This window comes from Pongo pygmaeus, chromosome 15 (genome assembly GCF_028885625.2).
Source record: "Pongo pygmaeus isolate AG05252 chromosome 15, NHGRI_mPonPyg2-v2.0_pri, whole genome shotgun sequence".
In the NCBI taxonomy this organism is placed as follows: domain Eukaryota; kingdom Metazoa; phylum Chordata; class Mammalia; order Primates; family Hominidae; genus Pongo; species Pongo pygmaeus.
Window position 1 is genome coordinate 16,125,083 of NC_072388.2, and position 23,849 is coordinate 16,148,931.

The 23,849-nt window shown below is 38.1% G+C and overlaps 2 protein-coding genes and 1 non-coding gene across 3 annotated transcripts in view; 1 reads left to right on the forward strand and 2 right to left on the reverse strand.

Annotated features, from left to right (window-relative positions):
* The window catches only part of LOC129012634 (POTE ankyrin domain family member G-like), a 40,211-nt gene extending 24,770 nt beyond the window's left edge, over window positions 1-15,441 (reverse strand). The window contains 6 exon segments of the mRNA XM_054448546.2: window positions 2,777-2,847; window positions 5,295-5,432; window positions 6,735-6,841; window positions 9,644-9,817; window positions 9,978-10,092; window positions 14,450-15,441. Coding sequence (XP_054304521.2) covers window positions 2,777-2,847; window positions 5,295-5,432; window positions 6,735-6,841; window positions 9,644-9,817; window positions 9,978-10,092; window positions 14,450-14,970 — 1,126 coding nt within the window. The 5' untranslated portion in view covers window positions 14,971-15,441.
* LOC129013353 (U6 spliceosomal RNA) lies at window positions 3,967-4,072 on the reverse strand. The gene has a single exon (XR_008493844.1). It is a non-coding gene; the product is annotated as a U6 spliceosomal RNA (small nuclear RNA).
* On the forward strand, window positions 14,540-20,822 carry LOC129012635 (uncharacterized). The gene is made up of 3 exons (XM_054448547.2): window positions 14,540-16,283; window positions 19,756-19,918; window positions 20,581-20,822. The coding sequence occupies exons 1-3, from the start codon at window positions 15,839-15,841 to the stop codon at window positions 20,585-20,587; spliced, it is 615 nt and encodes a 204-aa protein (XP_054304522.1). The 5' UTR covers window positions 14,540-15,838; the 3' UTR covers window positions 20,588-20,822.
* Window positions 20,823-23,849: the final 3,027 nt, after the last annotated feature.

Genomic DNA, 23,849 nt, shown 5'->3' on the forward strand with positions numbered 1-23,849 from the left:
TTTTTAAAAAAGTGCCAACTATTAATGTTATTTCTTACATGAAAAAAAATTAAGCAAAACAAATGAAAAAAGCCTAACACCAAAAAAATGGCCAATATATTAAAATGAGTAACTGAGATTCCTAAATTTATTTATTTCACCATGGATGGGTGAAAACCTTATAATACATTGATACTAGTGCAAGGATGTGTGACATGGAAACTGTAGCTGACCACTGCAAAAGCTTCCTTTGTCTCCTGGTTTCTTTACATGGTTACCTTCCATCAATCCCAGCAAACTATAGGCCACAGGCCAAATCCAATCTGCCTTACGGCTTTGTAAATCAAGTTTTATAGGAGCTCAGTCATGCCTGTTTGCTTACATATCATCATGGTGGCTTTCACACTACAACAGCAGACGACAGCAGGGTTAAGTAGACACGACAGAGACCACATAGTCTAAAATATTTCCCACCTGCTCCTTTACAGAAAAAGCTTGCTAACCCATTTTACACCATAACCAGAATATGTCTTAATTCTCAGATTTAATCTTGTGACTCCCCTGCTCAAATTTCTCCAATGAGCCCCTGCAGCACACATTGTTGGCTCCCTACCAATAGCCATTCCTTATCCTTTCTTGCAGAAGAAACACAAGTCTGTTGGGATAGTTATTATCCCTATCTCCCTCTTCACCCTCAGAAAGATAAATGTTTATTCTAAGCTAGTCATGTATTTGCCTTCCCAGTGCCTGCTTTGAGAATGAGCGTGTGGTGTGACCCAGTGAATGAAATGTTACAGGAAGCCCCTTGCATGCTTCTAAGTTTTCTCCTTGTTTAAAAGACACACGTGAAGAAAAGCAGCCCTTGAGATGTTGTGTTGTGAGAACAAGATGTTTGGAGCTGCTGCGGATTAGCCAACCATGAAAGGAGATGTGAATAAAACACTGCCAACAGCACAACTGAAAGAGGGACAAGAGGGATCCTTAGGATATCACTGAACAAACAAAACAACTCTGACTCCTACTCTTTTAGCCACTGTTCATCTAGTATTTGCAGTCCAAAGCATTCTACCTGGTTAATTTCCCATGGCCCACAGGATAAGACCTACTCATTTCTATAGTATTAAAAAGTCTATCATAAACTTGCCTTAGCTAAGTATTCACCTCATTCCCAACCTCTCGTGTCTCACACTTTTGGTACTAGCAAAAGTGAACTGCTCAGAAGTTCACTCAAGCATCTTGTCTTTTGCACTTGTTGCTCTTCCTGCCAAATAGGCAATTTCATTAGATGTTCCTTCTGGCAAATACACAACCTCGTTGCATGTTCCTTCTGCCAAACATTATTCTTTTGCTTCTTTACCTAGAAAAATTCTTCTCACCCTGCATGCTTACCTTAAATCACAGCTACTTTTTTTCAAAACTTTCATTCCTTATCACATGTCTGGTGCATAATCAATATATAATAAATTATAATCATTAGCTTCCAGTGGGCATCTAGCACACAGTAAGCACTGAATAAAGTAGCAAAGTAATAAAAATTATAATGATAATAACAAGCTCCTGTCTTTATTTTTAATTGTTTGTGTTCTGCAGCATTAGAAAAATGGTTAGTATCTAAAAGACATTTGATAGTTATTTGTCAAGTGGACAAGTGAAAACATAAATAGAAATGTTTTCTTTGTAAATTCTGTTGAAAAAGCACAGAAATGAAATAGAGACAGCTCTTTTATGAGCACCTTAAAGATGAAAACTACACTTATTCCACCTTTTTCTCCTGCAACTTATAAAACCTAACTCACAGAAGCTCTTTGATAAATAGATCACTAAATTAAAGTTGTCCTCATGCAGTTTGGATTATACAATGTATTAGGTGTCCACGACCAGGCAGCATACTAGCATTTTTGTTAGTGTGAAACATTTTTCTTCTTTTATTATAATCTGCTGAACCTAGAGTTGGGCAATTTGTATATTTATTATGACAATCTTTTGGCAAATGGTAGCCGAGCATCTTGTTCTAACAAAAGTACTGTTATCATGACAATTAACCAGCAGGTAGAAGAACACATCTTGTTCCAACAAAGTAACTGTATGTCTTTCTAACTTCAAATGAGGAGGAATGAAATCAGTAATAGTGAGACCTTGTTGGGACAAGATATGTAACATGACTTGTGCTTCAGTGTTCTTTTGTGATCAAAAATTCCTTACTTTTACTTTTTCATCTATGGTAGGACCTCCCAGAGCAGGGGTCCACAACTCCCATGCCACAGACTGGTACCAGTCCATGGACTATTATAAACCACACCACATAGGAGGAGGTGAGCAGCAGGCAAGCCAGGGAAGGTTCACCTGTACTTACAGCCAAACCCATGGCTCCTATTACCTCCTGAGCTCTGCCTCCAGTCAGATCAGTGATAGTATTAGATACTCATTGGAGCATGAACCCTGTTGTGAACTGCCCATCCAGGGATCTAGGTTGTGTGCTTCGTATGAGAATCTAATGCCTGATGATCTGTCACTGTTTCACTTGGCCCCCAGATGAGACCATCTAGTTGCAGAAAAATAAGCTCAGAGCTTCCAAGGATTCTACTTTATGGTAAGTTGTATAATTATTTCATTATATATTACAATGTAATAATAATATAAATACAGTAGCACAATAAATGAAATATAATTGAATAATCCTGAAACCATCCCCACCTTCCCCCAGCCCATGGAAAGATTGTCTTCCACAAAACCAGTCCCTGGTGCCAAAAAGGTTGGGGACAACTGACCTAAAGTAATTCACTATCACAAGTCTTACCTGGATTGCTGTTTTCAGAAGAGATTTCTAGCATCTGTTTTTCTTTGTAGTCAGAAAGTAATTGGCAAATTCTATGTATAAAAATATAATAAATCAAATTACTCTTTTAATACTGATATAAAAAATATTTACCAAATGTAAAATTCTTAGAGTATTTCAAACAATATCATAGTATCAGAACTTAACAGTATTATCCCATCAACTTATGGGTACATTCTACAAACTTCTCTTTAAGCTTCTAGTTAAAGAAGAAAAAAATGTAAGGTGAAATGCTCATAAATTGAGGGCACTGTGACCCAGTAAATTAACTTGCATTAGCATGACATAACAGAAAGGTCCCAACTCTGCATAAGTTGTAGCTCCATAATGAACAGCTTTTTGTTCTTGGACAACTTGCTTCTCTCAGGCTTAACATCTTCTTCAACAAAGTGAGGACTTTGCTGCCTTATTTCACTAGGTTGTTATAAAGATTTAACAAGATAACATTTTTTAAATGCTCAGAGAAATAGTAAAACAATGGAATAGTCTGTTCCTAAACTTTATGACTAAAATTATCTTGGAGTCCTAAATAAAACCCAATGTGTATTTTGTTCATAGGTTCTAATATGCAAATGTTGTAGTTTTCAGAAAATGCTATTAAGTACTAATTTTGCTTCTTAGTTGTCCTACTCCTTATGGCTTATAACTCAGGGCATCTCAACTATGTCATAGTTTGTAACTAAATTTATTCATAAATATCTCATTAAAGTAGATAATATGATTGTCCACTACTATGGAGTTGATCAATCACACCAAGGGCAGAAAAACCAATGGATGTTAAGACCTGGCTTGGACCAATGATCTTTCTCTACAGACTCAAACTCTCAGCCAGCAGATGTTTGTTAGGATAATGCTTTATATTGATGTTCAATTCCAGCTGACATGGGAGACCAAAACTCTACTTTTATTTTTTTTAGTTTCCATGAAGAAGTTGCAAGTTGACATTCTCTAATTTTTGACATACATACTAACAATATATTTTGCACCGAACATGTTATTCAGCCCTAAGTCACCTCTTAGACCATCTTACATGACTATTTTTGCAGCATAAATCACAATTTCAATATTTTGGTGGCACCCATTTTGCTTTGATTTACACTGTTTCCTTAGAGCTAGTCAGCAGATAGTCAAATGACCTTCCAGTGACTGCACAAAATATGGAATGCTTCAAAAATTGGTGCTCCTCCTTATGCAGAAGCCATGCTAATTTTCTCTGTATTGTACCAATTTTAGGATATGTGCCACTGAAGCAAGCACAAAGCCCTCCTTTTACACATGGACAAGGCTTGGCTCTGTGAAGTCCAACTAACCTACTTGAGATTCTGAGAATCCTCTTCAATGGCTTCCTGTGAGGTGGAATTTGAAAATATTTTAAAATCTTGAGCTAGAGATGGAAGCAGCTTGGATGATTTTCATTATCATGTAAATCAGATCACTCAAGGGGCCAATGACAACTGGGAGCCACTGCTGGGGGAAGGTTCCTATGGGACTTTCTACTGCCTAAGGTTCTATACAGGATATAAAGTTGCCTCACAGTACAGATCTGGTAGCAAAGAAAAAGAAACAAACACTGATCTCTTTCTCTGATCCTTTACAACAAGCCCAATTAATATCTGCTAGAGAAAAGACCAACAATGGCCTCAAAGGATCTCTTACCATGAAGGTCTCAGCTAATTCTTGGCTAAGAAGAGGGTTCCATATTAGGTTCTGAATACGGGGGGAAGGGTCAGTTTGCTCACTTTGTGTGCAGATAAAGTCAGGATGCCCAGTGGCCAGAGCTGGGTGCTGGTGCTTTGGGAACAATGGCATATAAACATAGGTATGGGAACTAAAAACCGTTGTAACTTCAATGTCACTGTATGAATCATCATGAAGACTTGAGGGATCTGAATCAGTAAGGGCATCTTGGTGTCAAAGGTCAACCAACAATTACCAGGCAGCAGGCCCAGTTTGAGTGGCAACAATGTAGCAACAGAAGCAATGGAAACAACAGAATGATTGGAATGTCCTTTTTTCTCCTCCTTCTGACTTGTTAAAAGGGACTGTCTTCCTTGGATTTAGTGAACCCCTTCAGTTCTTGAAAAATTCAAGGAGTATGTAGGAGATAGTCCCCAGAAGACAGTACAAGACTTTCTGCTAAACGACATTTCAAGACCCAAATAACTAATCAGAAAAATCAAAGATGTGACACTATTTTTTATCCCATGCATAGGTGTTATACTTGGATGAAATGAACAATGTTGGGATCTCTAAGGATAAAGGTCTTAAAAGTCCTGAGATAAAGAATCCTGCACCCATTGGTACTTCTAACTTGTCTTGCTTTTGTCTGATTTCTGGCTAATGCAGGGGACTAACTCACTGCCACTCGAAAACTACCTGAACCAAACTATGACATCTCACCTGATACATAAAATGCAATCACTATAATTATTTTAAACCTCAATTTAGCATTAACTAGCCTTTTAATGTAAACACTTACACATTATGATGACTAGAAACAGCATACTCTCTGGCCGTCTGTCCAGATAGATCTTGAGAAGATACATCAATATTCTGCTCAAGTAGAAGGCTGACTATACTTGCTGATCCACAACACACAGCAAGTATGAGAGCAGTTCTAAAATGACAGAGATAGGAACTGTAATAAAGTTATTTTAAAAGCTAATTTGATATACTTTACCAATTTAACATCTTGCCTGTCCATGCAGAATCAAACATTTACATGCACTAAAAGACATAAGTATCTTGGGTACTCAAGTGTTCATCTTTGTAAAATACCATCAAGGTTAAAAGGAAGGGACAAAAAGGAAACCTCTTATCTCAGTGGGGTATTGCATAGCAGAAGCTACTAATTTAAAGTCCTTTGATGGGCAAGAAACAATGCTAGGGCCACTTATCTGAAGTGGACAAAGATTTAAGTGAAGATTTCATCACAGCTTCCCTAGACTGATATGCCGTAATAGAAAATCAGCTAGGGTGTCAAATAAATAGGAGCTCTCTGCATGCTGATAGTAGTAATATTAATAATAATGGTAAGAATAGTAGTCATAGGAGTTTCAGTTAATGATGCCAGTAAGCATGTGCTAGGCACAGAATTAAATGCCATCTATATCTTTCTTTCTTATGCACAGCCAACTTTGAAGGATATATTCTCCTAGTTTTCACATATGACAACATATTTGGTGGTAAATAACATTCCCAAGGTCAAACACCTAGCAAGTAAGAAAGTTTTGTGTGAATCCAAAGCCTAGATCTTTTCTCTTTATCACCCACCTATGGCTTGCCTTCATTAAAGGAAAAGTGTATCCACTTAAAACTATCTTCACTCTCTCTCTCCATACCAATTAAAAATAAAAATATCAAAATACACTGGAAATAAAAACAAAAAAAGCTGTTGAACCCACAGTATGTGGGAACAGCAATTAATTGTCATGTAGGGATAAGCTAACATTAATATTCTTCAAAGAAAGCAACTTAAAGCCGAGTCATTGAAAAGACAAAAGGATTTTCAACTCCTATTTATGTTTAATGCAGCATATTTAGTGGAAAAGCATATAAGACACAGAGGTTAAAAACTACTAGAAAGGGTTAAGAAGTTCAATACTGGGTCACAAACTAAAAGGTAAAGTTCACACTTCATAAAATTAATATGAAATCCCTTTAGCTAACATAAGATCCTGCAACCAAAAACATCACATAACAAACAGCATCAGTCAATATAATAAGAGAAGATGAATTCTACTAAAACTGTTTTTTATGTTGCCCAGTCCAAATAATTGTTTTTCTACCTAACTGATTTGTATTGATACTGATGACTATGTCCCAGTAAGTATACATTAATCTTGTTAATTTAATATTTATGACTTGAGCGACTGCTATCAATCTAGAACAACACACAGATTAAAAGAAATAACTATACCTTCCATATCTATCAAGTGCATTTAAATTAGCTTTTTTCTTGATTAAAAATTTCACCACATGCTGTTTTTGTTCATGTACGCCAAGTAACAGTGGTGTGAGGCCATGCTGTAAAACAATATAAAGCAAAAATGTATGTAATTCAAAAAAGTACATATTCCTCAACTGAAGTGGAAACTTTATATAAGATCCTATGGACTTACACACATAGAAAGTAAATAAATTTAGTCGCTTCCTTCTCACTCTTCTGTGCTTTCCCACATGCTGCTCCTTCCCTTGGAAACACCCCTTCTCTGCCTCACCACATTAACTCTGACCACCTCAAAAACTCACTTTAAATGTTTACTGGTTCTAAGACTCTTTGCTTCTAACCTAGCATTTGGCATGGTATTATTGGATGATAATATTTTCCCATCTAAACAAAGAGCTTCTTGAGGGCAGGGGCTGTATCTTTTGTCTCTATATCCTCAAACCTAAGACAAATTGTTGTGTATAAAGCAAGAATTTGCATGTAAAATATTTCTCTAGTTTCACATGTTTTACCAAAAGTTCAACCTCCAATGTGCAACAAAAATTGCTATTAAGACTCATACTGCCCATTTCAAAATTTTTTCCAACATTTATTTATTTAAAATTTACTTGTATTTAATTTTCCCAGGTTGTTAACTAAATAGATAATCAGTTCATAGGACTACTGAAACTAAATTAACAGAATTCCTATCTGTATTCTTAATAACTCCATGGTTTTAAGTGTTTAAAACTGCCATGTTGATTATGCCAAAGCTCTACATACTTAAGAGACACACTGGATAGTCCATAATACAGCTTTGATTGACAAAACAGGTTTAGAATTTGCTAGAATTCTAATTGAGAAAACTCTGCTCTTAACAACGACTTACTGACCTAAGCACTTGAGTGATAACAAAGAGACACAAAGTCCTGAGAGGACCATCCTCTACTTATTGAAAGACTACTCACTGCAAATTTCTAAAGACCTTCTGAATGGCAGTGAATAACTGATGGTAGGAAGGAAAAGATACTATTCTGTAAGCTGATAGATAGTGCCAATAATATTCATTTGAATGTCTCAACCACAGAGATAAAAGTCAGTCTAGGCCAGGAATGGTGGTTCACACCTGTAATCCTAGCATTTTGGGAGGCTGAGGTGGGTGAATTGCTTGAGCCCAGGAGTTCAAGACCAGCCTGAGAAACATGGCAAAAACTTCATCTCTACTAAAAAAAAAAAAAAAAAAAAAAAAATACAAAAACTGAGGTTGGAGGACCATCTGAACTCGGGCAGGTCAGGGCTGCAGTGAGCTGTGATCACACTACTGCACTCCAGCCTGGGAAACAGAGTGAGGCCCCATCTCAAAAAAAAAAAAGTCAGATTAATGTTATTGGAAAGAAAAGATTTAAAGGAATTACATATCAAACTCCAACTCCTCTAGAGATATCATAAGTTTCTGAGATATAAGAATTTACGTATTATACTTTTGTATTCAGTGGTTCTTAAGCAGGAGTGTATCCAGATTTTGAGAAATTTGTTGTTGTTTTTAGAGATAGGGTCTCATTATGTTGACCAGGCTAGACTAGAACTCCTGAGCTCAAGCAATCCTCCCACTTCAGCCTCCCTAGCAGCTGGGACTACAGTCATGCACCACCATGCCTGGCTTCAAGGAAATATTTTTAAACATACATATTCAGGCTTTATTAGACTTACTCTACCAAAATCTTCAGAGGAAAGCCTAGACCTGTTGATTATTTAAAAATTTTCCTCAGGTTACTGGGATGCACAATTCTAGCTGAAGCTATAGTGCAATAGACAATTACTTCAGTCTCATTTCTCACCCACATGACCAATTCCCTTTCTCATTTGAAGATTTGGCAAAAAAGAGGAAAGAGTAGGAGAGAGACCCATTTGCTGAAAACACCACATAATTTTCCCTGGTAAGAGTAGAACAGGGTCTAGTAAACTCAAAATCCAACTTGATCTTTTTACTTATAAGCTCCTTATCTCCCACCTTCCCATCCAGACACTCTAGATTTGAATGCAAATTTGACACTCTAATTGGCCATTTCTACCAGAATAGGATATTAAGTCAGATAATTACTTGTTAGTCCTTCTGTTCAAGGGTTTCCCATTACATTACCACCTATTCACTGCCAATCTGATTCCTCAGAGGTCTCCTAAAATTGATCTCTAGGCAGTTTACAACTCACTAACTGCCTCTCCCAAACTGAAAACTGTCATTCTCTAAAATTGAAGAGAATCTTGCTCACCATACAAAGGAAACAAATGAATGAACAACAACAACAACAACACACACACACACAGACACACAAAACCTCTTTATGGTCTTTTCCCTCTATTACATAATTTCCAAATTGGCCTTGATATTTCTGGTTGCTCTCTTTTTCCCTTTCCATTTCTGCCTCATGAGCAATCAGAAATATCTTAAGCCTTGCCACTGAGAGGTGCATCACCTTGTATCTATTACTGTATTTTAGGAACTTGCCAAAGCATCAGGATTTCTATTCACTGAAACAGGTCTAAGTTTTCTTGAGTTTTCATGTAAAACCTATTTCAGGGCAAATTTTGCCATTTTATATTCATCAGGGGAAAAAAAACCTAGGAGGGAAAAATTGAAAAATAGTATTACCTTTTACAAATTCAGTGTTTTCAAAAAATGTATTTACCACAAGTGCATTAAAAAAAAAAACTGTACCCTGTAATGCTACTTTGAAACTAACAATATTTAAAATAAAGTCTTAGATAATTAAGTCATTTCAAAATATTTTCATTCAGGTTATGCTTGAGCTTCCAAATACGGAAAACTGGCCCTTACACAGGTCAATGTTAAAACGCGAATGCATTTCAGTATTTTGAAAATAAAATTGCTAGATCTATACCTTGTTTTTTGATTCAATATCAGCACCGTATAAGAGCAGTGCTTTGGCCATTAATTTATCTTCATTGTAGATAGCATAGTGTAGAGTGGTATTTCCATACTCATCTGGAATATTTGGATCAGTGCCATGTTCCAGCAACATTAACGCACATTCATCTTCTTGGCATTGTACAGCCTGTCAGTATTAGACCAAAAACAAATTATAAATCCTAGGAATTCAAAATAAACATTCCACAGCTTTTACCAACTAGTTATATTTAAATGAGAAAACTCATTTTCATGCTATGTATTGAAATCAAACCCACCTCACGCTGATATAGCTGACTACTGCATACCTTTATCAGGGGTGTCCTCTGTTTGTTGTCAAGGACATGAAGTTGACATTGTCTGTCCAGCAGGAGTTTTACTACTTCTGAATTCCCATTGGCAGAGGCCAGATGTAGAGCAGTCCTATGAGAGTGAGAAGACTTTTTAGGAAATTGTAGTGCACTAGCTACAGCCACATCAATGATTCATGTAATTGCAAACACTGAATAGCCTGCTATTACTCTGCCTTCAAAAAGACATTTAATTTTCCCACGAAAAAAGCACACTATTTATTATCTCTCATTGCTCGCTGTATTAATGAAAGAGCAGCCTATTTGAATAGAAAGGGCATAGCCCTTGGATGACATTCAACTTGGGCTGGAATCCTACTTGAAGCTCTGTCACTTCCTAGCTGTTGCTTAGCCTTTTTGGGTCTCAATTTCCTCATCAATAAAATGGGAATGAAAATAGTAGCTTTCTCACAGGAAACCACTGTAATGCTTAAATGAGACTCTACACAAAAGATATAGAATAGTTCCTAACACAAATAACAGCTCAATAATTGTTAGATATTATAATTTTTATTAATACCACTAAAGACAACATTTCAATTAAGTGAGATGATACAATTATACCTACACTTGCAGGTATGTTTTAAAGATTACAGGTAACATTGTATTTTAGTGATTGTAAGATGATCCTTGTCTCCATGTTTTCTCCACTGAAATACTATTTATAATTCATGATTTACTATAATTGGTGGCATTTAAATAATTATCTTATTGAGACATAAAATAATGGGGCATCATACAATCCCTGGTGCCTTACATTAAGTAGAATATGTTATAATATAACAAGTCTGGGGCGGTTCCAGTCAGATGACCAGCATTTTGATAAATTTTAGTTCTTAAAAGAGCTATGGAATAAGAGAGCTGAGGTGAAAACAAAAACAAATTTCTAAAATAAACTAATTATTACTTTGGTTTCCAAAAAGCTTTAAGGCAAAGAAAACTTGGAATTCAAATCAATAGCATGGGCTCATTTTTTTCAATGCTTCGATTTATGCAATGTCTGTACATAGATATTTCCAATCATTCATATTAGGATTTAAGACTGTTGTAAATTTTCTCTTTTGAAACTGGATTTATGAAACTATTCGTGGACCTTTTTTCAACTTTTACATTCAGGGAAACGTGCAGGATGTGCAGGTTTGTTACATAGGTAAACATCTGCCAAGGGGGTTGGTTGTACAGATTATTTCATCACCCAGTTGTTAAGCCCAGTATCCATTCCTTCTACTTCCTGCTTCTTTCCCTCCTCCCACCCTCCACCCTCTGAGAGGCCCCATTGTGTGTTGCTTCCGTCTAGGTATCTGTGTGTTCTCATCATTTAGCTCCCACCTATAAGTGAGAACATGTGGTATTTGGTTTTCTGTTCTTATGTTAGTTTGCTAAGGATAATGGCCTTCAACACTATCCATGTCCCTGCAAAGGACATGCTCTCATTCTTTTTTTAATGGCTGCATAGTATTCCATGCTGTTTATGTACCACATTTTAGTTCTTAAAAGAACTGAAACAGTCTATATCCAAGACTTATAAATTTCCAAAAGGGCAGTTAAATGTTATCTTTTACTTTTCTACCTTCAGAAATGGTTTTGTTTGAAATGAGGGAGGAAAAGCTTCAATTGAGATTAAGTCCTAATGCCCCAATTTTAAATCTCTCAGCTTGCTCAAGCCCAGCAGGTAAACATGAAGTTTTCAAAGATGGAAGGATCCTGAGAGATAGTAGAATATGCCTGCCACATAATAGGTATCTGGCCTATGTTTGATGACTAAATGGATTGAAAGAATGGAAAAACACAGCTTAGGAGCTCAATATTTTTAAAGAAAACTTCTGTAGAGTAGGGCAATACATTTACAATAGTAATAATCATTTATATTTTCTTTTTAAATTTTCATAAGTACATAACTAAACTAAAATGATTAATCCATACTTTTTACACATGTTAATCTATATATAATGAAAAGATAATTATATAATAAAATGTATATACAATAAAATCTACAGGAACAGGTAAACAGAATCCCTCTACTTATGAAGAGGGTAAAAGTTCAAAGAAGATAGCCAACCACAGAAATAAAAATAAATAATAGAATGTGAGAAATTATTTGTATCTATGCAAGTAGCATATTCCTTCTCTTTCCAAGGATTATTTCGCTACTAATGAATCTTAACTAAAACATTTCAGATGTTCATTGCAGAAATCACAGATAAGAGAAAGGGAAAAACTACACTTACAAATCCCCAGAATTAAGTTTGATTATATTTTCTACATATTTTCAGCTAACACGAGCAGATTCTGTTTGTCTATATGTATAACAAACTGATTTTTTTCTCACTTGATATACCAAAGTACATCTTTGCATGTCAAAATATCTCTGTATTTACTGACACCCTCAATGGTTACATGTTTTTCCATCCTATGGATGCACTAAAATTTGTTCATAAAATCTGTAGATGAGTTCTTCTCAACACACTGCTATTTTAGGCAATAGTAAGAAAAACAGATGTATCTATTTCATAAAGATATTTCAGTATAATGGAATTGATGATATATATTTTTAAAAATGTGGTTCTTACCACCAAAGTGTCTATTTAAAAAGTTGCAGCAACTTAAACTTTAGACAACTATATAAGTACCACTGTTCTTCATCCTCACAAACTTTGTGGATAGAAAACAGTATTTCATTCCTTTTTTTTTTTTTTTTTTTTTTTTTTTGAGGTGGAGTCTCACTCCAATGCCCAGGCTGGAGTGTAGTGTCACGATCTCGGCTCACTGCAACCTCCACCTCCCTGGTTCAAGCAATTCTCTTACCTCAGCCTACCGAGTAGCTGGGATTACAGGTGCGTGTCACCATGCCCAGCTAATTTTTTTGTATTTTTAGTAGAGAAAACGTTTCATCACTGGCCAGGCTGGTCTCAAACTCCTGACCTCGTGATCCACCTGCCTTGGCCTCCCAAAGTGCTGGGATTACAGGCATGAGCCACGGCAGCCGGCCTATCATTCCTCTTCTAACTTAAATAGAAAACAGTATTTCATTCCTCTTCTAACTTAAATTCCTTCTCTTACCAGGAACACTCTGTTTTCCTATGTGCGTAGGTCACTGGTAGATATGCAAAAAAGTACTTTGCCCAATTTTAAATTGAGCTTATTTTATTATATCTGCATATATAGACCGGGTGCGGTGGCTCACGCCCATAAACCCAGCACTTTGGGAGGCCGAGGTGGGTGGATCACAAAGACGGGAGTTCAAGACCAGCCTAGCCAAGATGGTGAAACCCCATCTCTACTAAAAGTACAAAAAAATTAGCTGGGCCTGGTGGCAGGCACTTGTAATCCCAGCTATCGGTAGGCTAAGGCAGAGAATTGCTTGAACCTAGGAGGCGACAGAGGTTGCAGTGAGCCGAGATCCCGCCACTGCACTCCCGCCTGGGCAACAGAGTGAGACTCTGTCTCAAAAAAAAAATATGTATATATACATATATATATATATATCTGCGCATATAAATAGGCATTTGTGTTTCCTTTGGTACTTTTCTTCCTTTGTATATTTAAAAATTTTAATATATACTCCAGGAACTTATTTTTGTGACATAAAAATCTAGCTAGTTTTCTCCAAACAGCATGCATTTCATTTATGAATAATTCATCTTGTTTTACCAATATGAAAATCACCATTTTCAAGTGCTAAATTCTTACATATATTTGGGTATTTCTGGATTTCCTATTCTGTTCTATTCATTGATGTCTTTTCAGCTATTAGTAAACAATTTGTGGAAATAGCACATGCACATTTTGATATCTGGAAAAGCAAGTCTTTTTCCATTCGGTTAAAAAATTAATTTATCACAATAATAAAATACAGCATGTGCAATCGCTAAAACTTTGCTATTTTTATTTGGCTTACATAAAAGTGATAAACACAGAAAAAGCTCACATCTTAAGAAAAATGAATCTTCCTATTCAAGGACATGAACTGTATTCCCATTTCAGTTTCCTTCTAAGGTTCCTCAGTAAAGAACATATTTACATAGGGTACATTGATATAAAATCCATATTGGATTTTATTTGAAGACTATTTAGCCCAGAAGTTGATATATTGTAGGACTTAGTTCTCAATATACGCCATTCTATAATGTGTAGAACATTGTTTTAAAATGTGTACATTAAAAATAATCTGCTGCTTCGACTTAATCACTTTAAAACAGTCGATTAGTTTTCTATAAGGGAAATTATAATTGGATTGGAAATCAGCTAAAGTTTTGTTTTTGTGTTGCTGTTCATGAAGGGCCTGTGCCCTGACCTCTCTGAGGTTTCCACATCCAGGGTGGTGTGGCACCTGCGGAGGCAAGAAAGCCAGGCTCCTCCCTCCCCGCGCCATGAGGGCATGTCCCCATCATCCCCCCACGTCCCTCCTCCTCCCAGCCAGGCCCGGTTACCTCTTTTGCTTGTCCCTCTTGTTCACGTCAGTGTCCCTGAGCATGACGATGAGATCCTTTCTGGGGACTTTACCCCAACAGGCAGCTCTGTGGAGCTTGTCCAGATCTTCTCGACGGACGTGGTACCTCGGCTCCATGAAGGCGCTGTCGTCGTAGTCTCCCCAAGCGCCCACGTTGCTCTTGCCTCTCCCCCTGCAGCAGGGGAAGCAGCGGCGGCACCACTTGCCCATCTTGCTCCTGAGCGTCTTCACAGCGGAGTCGTCGTGGGGTCCAGAAGTGCCCACGTTGCTCTTGCCACTCCCCCTGCAGCAGGGGAAGCAGTGGCAGCACCACTTATCCATCTTGCTCCTGAGCACCTTCACAGTGGAGTTGTCGTGGTCTCCAGAAGTGCCCACGTTGCTCTTGCCACTCCCCCTGCAGCAGGGGAAGCAGTGGTGGCAACGCTTGCCCATCTTGCTCCTGAGACCAAATGGCTTCTTCACAGTGGAGGCAGCCGACCTTGAACAAACCTCAGCCGCCATCTGCTTTTAACAGCCAGGGGAGGCCGGTAGTAGCGAGCAGATCGCGTCTACCAACCGGTCTTACCAACTAGCAGGAAACTCTGGGTTTCCAACCTGTTTGAAGAGAAAGGTCAATCCCAGCCAAAACCTGCCAACCCCAGCAGGGGAGCCCAGCCCACTCCACCCAGGAAAAACCCACACCCAGCCGGGGAAAGCCCACGCCCACCCGGGGCGACCCCACTCCCACCCCAGGAAAGGCCAAGCCCCTCCCCCCCCACCGCAAGGAAACACCCAGACCACCCAAGGGAATGCCAAACCCAGCAGAGAAAAGGTCAAGTCCAGTAAAAGAATGCGAGGGAAGAAACGCCAATCCAAGCGAGAAACACCAGGCAAAGCCACTAACGCCAAGCCAAGCGAGGAACGCCAAGCCAAGCGAGGAACGCCAAGCCAAGCGAGGAACGCAAAGCCAAGCCTAGCCGTTACAGACAAGCCAAGCTGTTATGCGCGTGCGGAGGGCGGGCTTGGGTGGAGGGCGGCGTGCGCGGTGTCATTGCACGTGGCACAGACAGTGGCCGATGTGTGCAACCCTCCTGCGCAAGTCTTGGCGCCACAAATGTCAGTGACAGCCTTGCGTTCCCGGCAAACTTCATGGGAGTTGGCTGAGTTTTCAGGCCATTGAGGAGAGGCCTCCAGTGGGAAAAAGCCTCTTGAAGCAGGACTGGGGCTAGAACACCTGGAACTTGAGGATGCTGACACCCTCCTCTGAAGAAAGCTCCCAAGACACTCGTGGTGGTGCTGTTGCGGGTGGCCGCGCTGCAGCTCGGAGCTCGGGTTGGCAGAGCTGGATGCAAATGGCCTCAAAATCGAGGAGCACAAGACGCCCACCTTCATGACACCTGCTCCTCCTTGGTCGGCGCTCAGAGCACGCAGCCATCAGCGACGGGCCACTCGGGTCCACAGAATCAGGGCTGGGTGGCCAGCTCCTGCCCCGGTGACCCCTGCCTGGTGTCAAGCCAGGGCCAACATCTGTGGGGCTTCTGGCCCAGGGGGCTCCACTTCACTGGCATGCAATAGCGTGGAGGTGCATGCCACTGTCTCCAGGCCGGCAAGAGTGGGCTTGGAGGAGCACCTACCACTGATGGGGAGATGCAGAAAGGCACCCCCATGTGCAGATCTTGGGAACAGGACACTACCAGCACCAGGGAGCCAGACCCGGGCCTCCCTGGCAGCCTCTGAGCTGGACCCAGGCAGTGGCACCTCGACCCTCCTGCCAGGACCCTCCTGCTGTGCAAGCTTATGCAGCCGGGCTCCAGGCTGCTTCACCCATAAGGCAGGTGCTTTGGTGTGGGAGGAAAAATGGATTCTGCCGGGCTCGGTGGCTTATGCCTGTAATCCCAGCACTTTGGGAGGCCGAGTGGGAGGATCACGAGGTCACGAGATCAAGACCATCCTGCTAACATGGTGAAACGTCGTCTCTACTAAAAATACAAAAAATCAGCCAGATGTTGTGGCAGGCGCCTGTGGTCCCAGCTACTTGGGAGGCTGAGGCAGGAGAACGGCGTGAATCCGGGAGGCAGAGCTTGCAGTGAGCCGAGATGGCGCTGGGCACTCCAGCCTGGGTGACAGAGTGAGACTCAGTCTCAAGACAAACAAACAAGCAAACAAACATGACCTCATCAGGCAAATTCTAAAGACTCTTCTACCCTTTGTGGTTAAAAAGTGAATTGCCAGTAATTTTATAAAATGTAAGATAAAAGTAAGTTTTTAAAAAATAATTTAATGCTTTTGAATACTTACAGCCAAAGTCTTAATGTTCCCTAATTCTTGTTAAATAGAGCTAAATATGAAGACTTTGAAGAATATCTCATGCTTTGGTCTCTCCTTTGCTGTAATGTTTAAAATTTCTCTTTGAGAAATGAATGGACAATCCCAAGACATGCCGTCACATACTTTCCTGGAACAGTGGATCAAATCCCATTTTTCTCATATGAAGGAAATTTCATCACATGGCAAATGACCAAAGGTGCTCTTTAAACTGTAAGGCAGCAATGTCCAAGCATTACCTTGCACAATTAACCATTTATAGCATCATGCCCTCACTTTCGTTATACAAGTTACTGGAATGAGAGAATCTAAATCTTATAACTGAGATGGGCTACCCTGTAGGCTAGAAATTAGGTTTGGTCATGGTGAGCACAGGGATGAGAGCAAAGAGGAACCGCAAAACAATTATTCTTTCTTTCTATATTAAATATAAAATAAGTTGTTTCAATTGTACAGGTGAGGTGGGATTTTCACTGAAAATGAAATACTGTAATTGCGGGTTAAATTTATCAGGAAAAAATATTTTTAAAAACCTAGCGGTCATCTTTTTCTATCTATGTATCTATCTATCTATCTATCTATCTATCTATCTATCTATCAATCATCTATCTAATGGTCATGTATACCTATATTTAAAAATAAAAAAGAAAATGGGGCACTGATATTCATTTCTTAAAATCTGCTGACTTAGTGGAGACACTGCAATAAATGGTCTATGAAATGAGAGCCTTTGCAGAAGCCAGTGAGCTTTATAGGCGCTGACATTGACACTCCACTCTGCAATTCTGCATATATACATATATATACACACACATAGAAACACACACACATATATAGACTATATATACACATATATACACATATATATGTGTATATATACTGTTATTTTTATTTCTAAATTTTCAGTTTCTTTTCTATAAGAAGATATATGCTGCCTCACATTCATTAATTTATGTTCTAAAAATTGTCCCTGACATTCCTCTAGATGTTTTGAATGCAGTACAAATAATGTTTAAAAATACATGGGCTCAAGCATGGCAAATGAAACCATGAAGTAATTTGTTAATTGAAGGTGAAATTGGCCACTCACCTCTTTTACTGAAAGAGTAAGTGATAGTGACTAATTGCATTTCTGAGCTCTAAAAAAACAAATAGTTACCAAATTATGGACTAACACACATTTGTTGGACACGCAGAGTCTCACGTGGAAAGAAAAGCCACGGTAACATGGATTTTGTATACATCCACATACATACATATTACCTAGATCTGTCTGCTGAGAGAAACTGGAAACAGTGATAACCCAATGGAAATGATAGAAATGATACCAGGGTTTGGATAGGGAACATTCAAGATAAGCCTGCTGTAGCCTATTATGCCAGAAGGCAATGACATGCTCAAAGGATGATGGAAACATCAAAACTGTACAAAAGCCAACCTGAAGGGCTCTCGCTGCACAAATATGCAAAACATTAGGTATCAAAACAAATAATGTTACTAATAGATTATAGCCCAATGACTATATTAGTAATCTACAAATCCATACTGATAGATTAAATAAATGAGCTAATTGAAAACTTTGATAAGGAATATGAATATATTTGCATAGTTTTCACAATAACCCCCTCCCCAAACTCTTACCTATCAGAAAAAAAGTATGTGCAGTTTTACAATGGAGAAGCTGGCAGATGTCACCTTAAACAAGTGAACAAAATTTATCTTTCGCAACAAGGGGGAAAATTGAAATCAGGTGACACCTGATGGAATGCAATGAAAAGAAAATAACATCATTTATATGACATTCCTGCACATAACATGATTTTGAAAATGAAAAATATACATTAGACACATCCAAAAGAGGAACATTGTGCAAAATAACTGGTCTGTAAACTTTAAAGTTTCAAAGTAAGAAATTAAATAAAAATGGATAGGTTGTTCCAGGCCAAAGGAAGCAAAGTAAGACAACAAAATGCAATGTCTGACTCTGAAATAGATGTTGGCTATAAAGACATTTTTGGGGCCATAGATCAGAAAAAAAAAAGTGATTTTCACTGTACTTTTAGTTTTTCTATAAGTTTGAGATCATACAAGTCTCTTCTCATCCATTAACTTTCTTTTCTTTTCTTTCTTTCTTTCTTTCTTTCCTTCCTTCCTTCATTCTTTTCCTCCCTCCCTCCCTCCCTTCCTTCCTTCCTTTCTCTCTTTCTCTCTTTCTTTCTGACAGGGTCTTGCTCTGTTGCCCAGGCTGGAGTGCAGTAAGTAGCACAATTACGGCTCACTGCAGCCTCGACCTCCCTGGGCTTCGGTGATCTTCCCACCTCAGCCTCCTGAATAGCTGGGACTACAGGCATGCGCTACCATGCCTAGCTAATACACATATTTTTTATAGAGACAGAGTTTCTCCATGTTGCCCAGGCTGGTCTTGAACACCTGGGCCCAAGCTATCTGCCCACCTCGGCCTCCCAAAGTGCTGACATTTCAAGCTTGAGCCACCGTGCCTGGCCTCTCTTGCTATTTCTTGACATTTAAAATGAGTGAGCAAATGTGAAAGCATTGATTGTCTTGTCACTTGAACACATTAAGTATTTTAAGATATAGCAAAATAATGCAGTATTATTTTATTTTACTTGAGGAAATGGAAACATAAGTCTAGTTAGAAGATACAGAGGCTTTTTGGGCTTAACTCATAATTTTATTTTTCAGTTTTAGAAATGGCTTTATTCTAAAATTTAAAAATTATTAGTTTTGACTTAAGTCAAGTAAGCAATGTATTTTTTAAATTTATTATTACTGTTATATTTGCATATAAGCTGAAGATTAATTATTTTATTCATTAAGGAAACACTGATTGAGGGCTTGCTTGGTTCCAGGCAATGGGTCATAACATTTAGCGAAATGGATCCAAATACCTAACCTTGTGAAGCTCTCACATTCTAGTGGGGAAGAAAGAAAATAAATAAGTAAGTTAGTTTCATGTTTCAGATATATGCACAGTGAAGGAAATTTATACAAGGAAGGAGAAAGAGAGTGGGGCCTGTGCACCTTTCAATAAAGTAGTGAAGAAAGATGTTGCTGAAAGGGATACATTCAGCAAAGACCTGGGGAAGGTGAAGAACTGTGCCATACACGTTCTTAAAGCCCGAGAGTGAGTACTGTTCTGTTTTGGTTAACATGACATAGCCTAACATGTTTCTGATTCATGTGAATTTTCCAATGTGGAAGAGACTGCTGATTGCATTGCTCCATGTATATAATATTGGCAACAAATGTCTGCTTCAGGGGTTGAGTGCCATTTTGAAAAATCACAGACAAAGTCTTCATTTGGGTATAACAGATGTAAAGAACCCTGCATAGGACAAAAGCATATGCAAAAGTCAGGGGAAAAGTTGGGGAGCAGTTTGTTACCATAAAAAAGGGAAAGCCTGAGAGAAACAAAAGGAAGAAATGAAGAAAGAAAGGAAAAAAGGGAAAGAGAGAGAAAGAGAAATTGCAAAAGAGAGAAAAGAAAGAAAGGGCAGGGAAGGAGAGAACAAATAGATAATAGATCAAAAGAAAGAAGAGCCTAGAGCAGGGATAGGGAAACTTTTCTCCAAATGGCCAGATAGTAAATATTTTAGGCTTTATGAACCAAAAGGGAGCCCTGTCAAACCGCTCAACTCTGCCTTTGTAGTCTGAAAGCAGCCACAAGAAATACAAAAATTAGTGTGACAATGTTCCCATAAAACTTTATTCATAAACATTAACATTTAAGTTTTGTATGTCACAAAACATGTCACAAAATATTTTTCTTCTTTTCCCTTTTTTTAGCTATTGAAAAATGAGAAAAATAAACATCCTAAGATGACAACTCTACAAAACAGGCCACAGTTTACCAATCCCAGATGTAGAGACACAGAGAAGTCACATGAGTCAATATGATGCAGTGAGAGTTAGAAAGGAATCAGGTCAAGTATCTTGGCTTGACAAATGGTGGCTTCTTCCATTTCTCAAAGCTGCACTGTTTTAACCAATGAAGTGAGAATGTTAAAATAAATAAACATCAAATTCTCTTCTTACAGTCACTTACTGTTACTGTTTTAGTTCAATTATTTGTAATAATCTTAGACAAAAATATGTTTCACCCTGTGGGTGTTGAAGTTACTTCTTTTAGGCACTTTAGGAAATTGGTGCCACTATGATTTCAGTGATACTGTCCCAGAAAGTCCCTGAAATGACTGCACTCAAGTGCAATGAGGTAAGGTCACAATATGGCCTGGCAAGATGCCAGTAGTTTGTTTCTAAGTAACAGCCATTCTTAAGTGTTGGGTGAAAATTCTCACCCATAACAGTTTTTCTCATTCATTCTAGTTTAGACTGCTTTGAGAGGCCAGGTGCACTGAGGTTTGGCTTTGTAATGGTGAACATGTGTTCCCTGTTGAAACAGCCCTTGCTGCACTGCTTCAGGGCAATGGGGGTGTAGACTCTGACTTCCTATTTAACTATTTTTTAGTATGGTTTCAAATTTATATATTTAATAAGGAAGTATTCCAGGATATTTCCTGTGTTTCAAGATTTAATATTTGTAAGGTCTAATATAATTATTAATGCTAATTCTAGGAAATATATGGCATTTTCTAGTAGCAAACAAAAAAATTCAACTTATTTAGATTGTGTTTCTAAAGATGGCTACAATAATATCTCCCATTCCACTCCCACATCAAGCTTTGGAATCTATTATCCCACTCCTCTTGAATGTGGGCTTACTAGTGACTGGCTTTGACCAGTAGAATGCAGCAGAAATGACAGCGTGTGACCCCCGAGGACAAGTCTTATCTGCAGCTTGCAATTCAGTTTTTTGGAGTTCTCATCCATCTTCTACTGGAGAGGCATAGAGAGTAAGGGGCCCATCTAGCCCTGAGCTGTTCTAGCCATTCAAGCTGAGATATCATAGAGGTGGCTGAATTCATTTACCAGCCAGCCCTGTATTCCAACTGAGCTTGTCCTGCAGCTCATAACCCAGCTGAATGCAGCCAAATGAGTAAGGAAATACGACAAGGAAAGGAGGAAATGCTCAGGCAAGCACACCCACCCCCTAAACTCCTGACCCACAGAATCTTAAGCAAATGAAATGGTTCTGGTTTAAAGCCATCAAATGGTGGGTTAGTCTGTTGAGCCACAATAGATAACAAAAACAAACACGACACTGATTAAATTCAGAATGATCAATTACACCACATGTACTTTAGGTAATCTACTCATGGCGTATCATCAACTAGCTGCTCTATGGTAAACCATGCTGAAATGAAGTAGCATATATAACCATGCTGAAATGAAGTAGCATATATAAAAATTTTAAATTTCCAATAAATTTAACATGAATTAATTCTGGTTTATAATTATTAGAATTAGCCATATGATTGTAATGCCAATAAAAATTCAATTCTGTTGTTCTGTGGAATGTGTTCACTTCTCTAAATAAATATTTTTTAAAATAACAAGTACATTAGGGAAAGATGAAAAAGTAATTCATATACTGTTAAAATTAACATTTTTTTATTCTTAATGTGGAAGTGAAATTGCACTGTATAAAGCTATTTGTAATGGCATGATACATCTGATATTTATTTTAATCATAGCTTATTTGAGGTTGGCCTAATGTTTTCTCGATGCTCCTTTTTTAAGACAAAATAAAAATGAGAGTGTAACTACTTAAATGGTAACACAAATTGATGTTAATAAATTAGTACATTCATAAAAGAACTCCCAATTTTACTGCTAAAAGCACAGCAATGCACGCAGCATTATGCAGTTTAAAAGGCACACTGATAAGTGCCTATATTCAAATCCTTTTCGGTGCCCTTTGTGTTCTTATCTTCCCCAGGCCAGCAGACAATCCTACTTTTCACTAACCTTTGGCACGCTACCATCAGCAATAACCTGTGTGCTCCGTCAGAGTCCCTGAGCTTCCTCAATTAGCATCACCTGTGGTATGTTCCATTTGGAGCAGCTCCATCAGCCACACACAGCTGCTTTAGTGCCTGCAGGTAGAACAAGACTCAGTGTCGCAGGGCTCTGGGGAGTCCATCTGCACACCCTAAAACAGTAAGTAAATACCTATCATCTCCAACAAGCTTACTGTAGCCCCTAACTCTACTCATTGTGCCTCTGTAAGGTTGAAGTGAAATGCTACACCAGAACCTGAACAGATCCACCATGTAGTGACCCAAAAAATTAACAAAACATTTCCTTCATTTGAAAATAAAAAATATTTATTTTTGCTCAGCAAATTTTCTTTCTACCCTTTCAAGATAAAATATATTTATTTTTATATTGAGGTTTATACTAAACCTTTTCACAAGCCGCAGAAGTGGCACATTTTAATTTTTTGTCATAGTATGTTTTAAGTACAAATTTTGAAGTACATCTTCAAAACACACAAGGTGATGTTTTCTCTTAAAATATTGTAATGGTCTAAAGCATTTCATGTGCAAGTTAGGAGGATAAAACTGACACACATTTAAAATTTAAAAAATGTATAGCAATGAATCATAAAAAGGTATAATGAATGTCTGTTACTGAACAATTGATGAAACATAGGTAGTAAAACCAAAGGAATTTTAAAAGGTTTAATTTGAGTTCTTCTTATGAACTCACATTTTTTTATGCCTTTTTCTTTTGCCAACAAGAATTTAACTGTGACACATAATGGGTATATTTTGTTAAAGCTAACTTCTTTCAGTGTCAAGCTATTGTATCTTCTACATATAGAGAAGAATTGGTGCCAAGATTTCTAACAAGTAGGTATACATTTGTCTTCAAACAAAAAGGCACTAAAAAGCATTGCGTTGGTAGATTGATGTGTGGAAAGATAGGCAACCCAGTTCTGACTCCATTAGACTAAAAGCTGTTTTTAAGGAGAAAAAAACCTATAGATTAACACTCATGCTAAAAACAAAAGGCTTTGATCCTCTTGCCCATTTTGTAGTAAGCAGCATATATATTTAATATATAATAATTTCAAAACAGGGCAAGAACATTGCCTTAATTATTCTAGGAGTCACCAAACACACTAATTATACATATTCTGTTTACATATT

Coding starts and splice junctions, on each gene's coding strand:
- LOC129012635 (XM_054448547.2), top strand. CDS start 15,839: ATGACACCTGCTCCTCCTTGGTCGGCGCTCAGAGCACGCAGCCATCAG. Junction 16,284..19,755: donor CTGCTTCACCCATAAGGCAG/GTGCTTTGGTGT, acceptor TTCATGTTTCAG/ATATATGCACAGTGAAGGAA.